General features: G+C 40.3%; 1 protein-coding gene across 1 annotated transcript; it reads left to right on the forward strand.

Moving 5' to 3' along the window:
• The first annotated feature begins 262 nt into the window (after positions 1 to 262).
• Positions 263 to 2,229, forward strand: LOC138951392 (uncharacterized). Its single transcript, XM_070323003.1, has 2 exons — positions 263 to 877; positions 1,112 to 2,229. The coding sequence occupies exons 1-2, from the start codon at positions 296 to 298 to the stop codon at positions 1,691 to 1,693; spliced, it is 1,164 nt and encodes a 387-aa protein (XP_070179104.1). The 5' UTR covers positions 263 to 295; the 3' UTR covers positions 1,694 to 2,229.
• Positions 2,230 to 2,451: the final 222 nt, after the last annotated feature.

A 2,451-nucleotide genomic window follows, 5' to 3' on the forward strand; every position in this document is an offset into this window, starting at 1 on the left:
GACCCAAGCTGTATTTTTTGATGTGTCGAAAGCGTTCGATAGAGTGTGGCACAAGGGCCTTTTGGCCAAGTTAGAAGCAGTGGGCATTAGAGGTCGGTTATTATTATGGTTCTGTGATTATTTAACAGACCGCAAGCAAGTTGTTGTAATTAAGGGAACACAGTCTAATGTTAAAAAGATTCCTGCCGGTGTTCCACAAGGATCCGTGCTAGGCCCGCTCTTATTTCTGGTTTATATTAATGATATTGCAAAGAATATTGAATCCGGAATTAAGTTGTTTGCTGACGACACAAGCATGTATCTTGCATTAGAAGATGTAGACAGACGAACCAATATATTAAATCAAGATCTTGATAAAATTAGTGCATGGGCCAATAAATGGAAAGTTAAATTTAATGAGACTAAGACTGAATTGTTAAATATTCAACGTGATTTAATCCCCCCTCAACCCTTGTTTTTCAACAATGTCTTCTTAGAAAAAGTAGATCAACACAAACACCTTGGAGTGATTTTACAGAGCACCTGCAAGTGGGATGCCCACATCCAAAGCATAGTTAAAAAAGCGAATTTACTGATTAATTGTTTACGATTTTATAAATATAGATTAAGTCGAAAAAGTTTGGAAATAATGTACAAGTCTTTTATTTTACCCCATTTCGACTATGCAGATGTTGTTTGGGATAATTGCACTAAGATAATGGCAGATGCATTAGAAAAATTACACTTAGAAGCCCTACGAATTATAATAGGTGGAGTTAAGGGCACTAGCCATGCAAAGCTGTATGAGGAAAGTGGGCTATGTAGCCTTGAAGAACGAAGGAAAAGACATAAATTAATTGTTTTTCATAAGATGATACATAACACAGGGGCGGACCTAGTTGTGGATAAGGGGGGGATTCCAAATTGGAGCAGGGGTCCAGGGGCCGCTGAGGCCCCGGTGGGGTCCATGGGCAAAGCCCTGGTGGGGGGTCTGGGGGGCTTTGCCCCCCAGATGCTGAAGGAATTTTATTTTTTTAGGTCAATCGGAGGCCTCTCGTGGAAGATAAGGTAAAAAAACAACGGATGGGGGGTGGGGGGGGGGGGTTCCGGGCACCCAGGAACCCCCCCCTAGGTCCGCCCCTGTAACAAATGCCCCCAGTACTTAGTAAATGTATTGCCCCCTCTTGTAGTTGACATTAATCCGTATCATAGACGAAGACCATTAGAAAGATATGTGCCTCCCCATAGAACCGAATTATTTCGCAACTCTTTTATCCCCAAAACGACTGTACTATGGAACACCTTACCAGATAACGTTAAAATGACCACCTCCTTGAGCGAGTTCAAAAATTATTTGTCAAGTGCTGATTTTAAAGTACCATGCCATTATTATTTTGGAGAAAGATTTGAACAAGTACATCATTGCAGATTGCGTATTGGTATGAGTGATTTGAATTTTGATTTATGTAAGCGGCACCTTAAGGATTGCTCTCAATGCGAGTGTGGTTATCCCAGCGAGACTGCTGAACATTACTTACTGCATTGTCCCTTGTATAGAGATATAAGATTATTGTCCATTGATAATTTGACAAATGATTATAAGTATATCGAAATATTATTGAAAGGCATCCCGCAATATTCACGAAATGTCAACCAGACCATATTCATAACTGTACAGGACTATATTAGACAGACGGGCAGGTTCCGTAAATGAGCCTCTATACTTCACTCATTACATTTATTTGACACTGTCATGCGACATGCTGCCTGACAATTTTTTCCCCATAACCTCTCTCATGTTCTTTTGTTGTTTTCCGACTTATCAATTATGTCTCGATTTATGCGCAATGTAGTGACTTTTCCTCTGATCACAATACGCATTAACTTTGTGCGAGTGTCTTATGTGCACTTATTACAATTGAAAAAATCCCCTCAAATATTGGCGCTCCAAGTCTTCTTCTTCTTCTTTTTCCCTTAAGCTAGCTACTAGCTAGCTGCCCTTTCCCCACCTCATGTATCACCAACCCCTTCCCATTTTCTGCTTGTTTGTGTATCTGTTTTGTCTTTTGTTTTGTTTTTCGTTTCCTGAAATGAGCTAATGTACTTATTCCGCCATCATGCTAACCTTTGTTTTGTAATTACTATGATTGCTTAAAATAAGCATTATATGCTTGAGTATGTAATCATCCATGCATTGTTCTTGTCATGATTAAAATTGAATAAAGTTTTGTTTAAACCAAGTGTTACAATGCAATACACACACCTACAGCTACAGATACATCAGTATACAAACACCCCACCCCCCAAGTGTAACAGTGCAAACCACACTTAAAGCTACAGATTCAGCAGTATCATGAGTATGTACTCCACCCGCCCCCCACCCCCCCACTGTACAGGACAAAACACCTACATCTACATCTACAGATACAGCAGTATGTACTCCCCCCCCCCCCCCACTGTATAACAGCAAAA

The sequence above is a fragment of the Littorina saxatilis genome, linkage group LG16 (genome assembly GCF_037325665.1).
Source record: "Littorina saxatilis isolate snail1 linkage group LG16, US_GU_Lsax_2.0, whole genome shotgun sequence".
NCBI classification, from domain to species: domain Eukaryota; kingdom Metazoa; phylum Mollusca; class Gastropoda; order Littorinimorpha; family Littorinidae; genus Littorina; species Littorina saxatilis.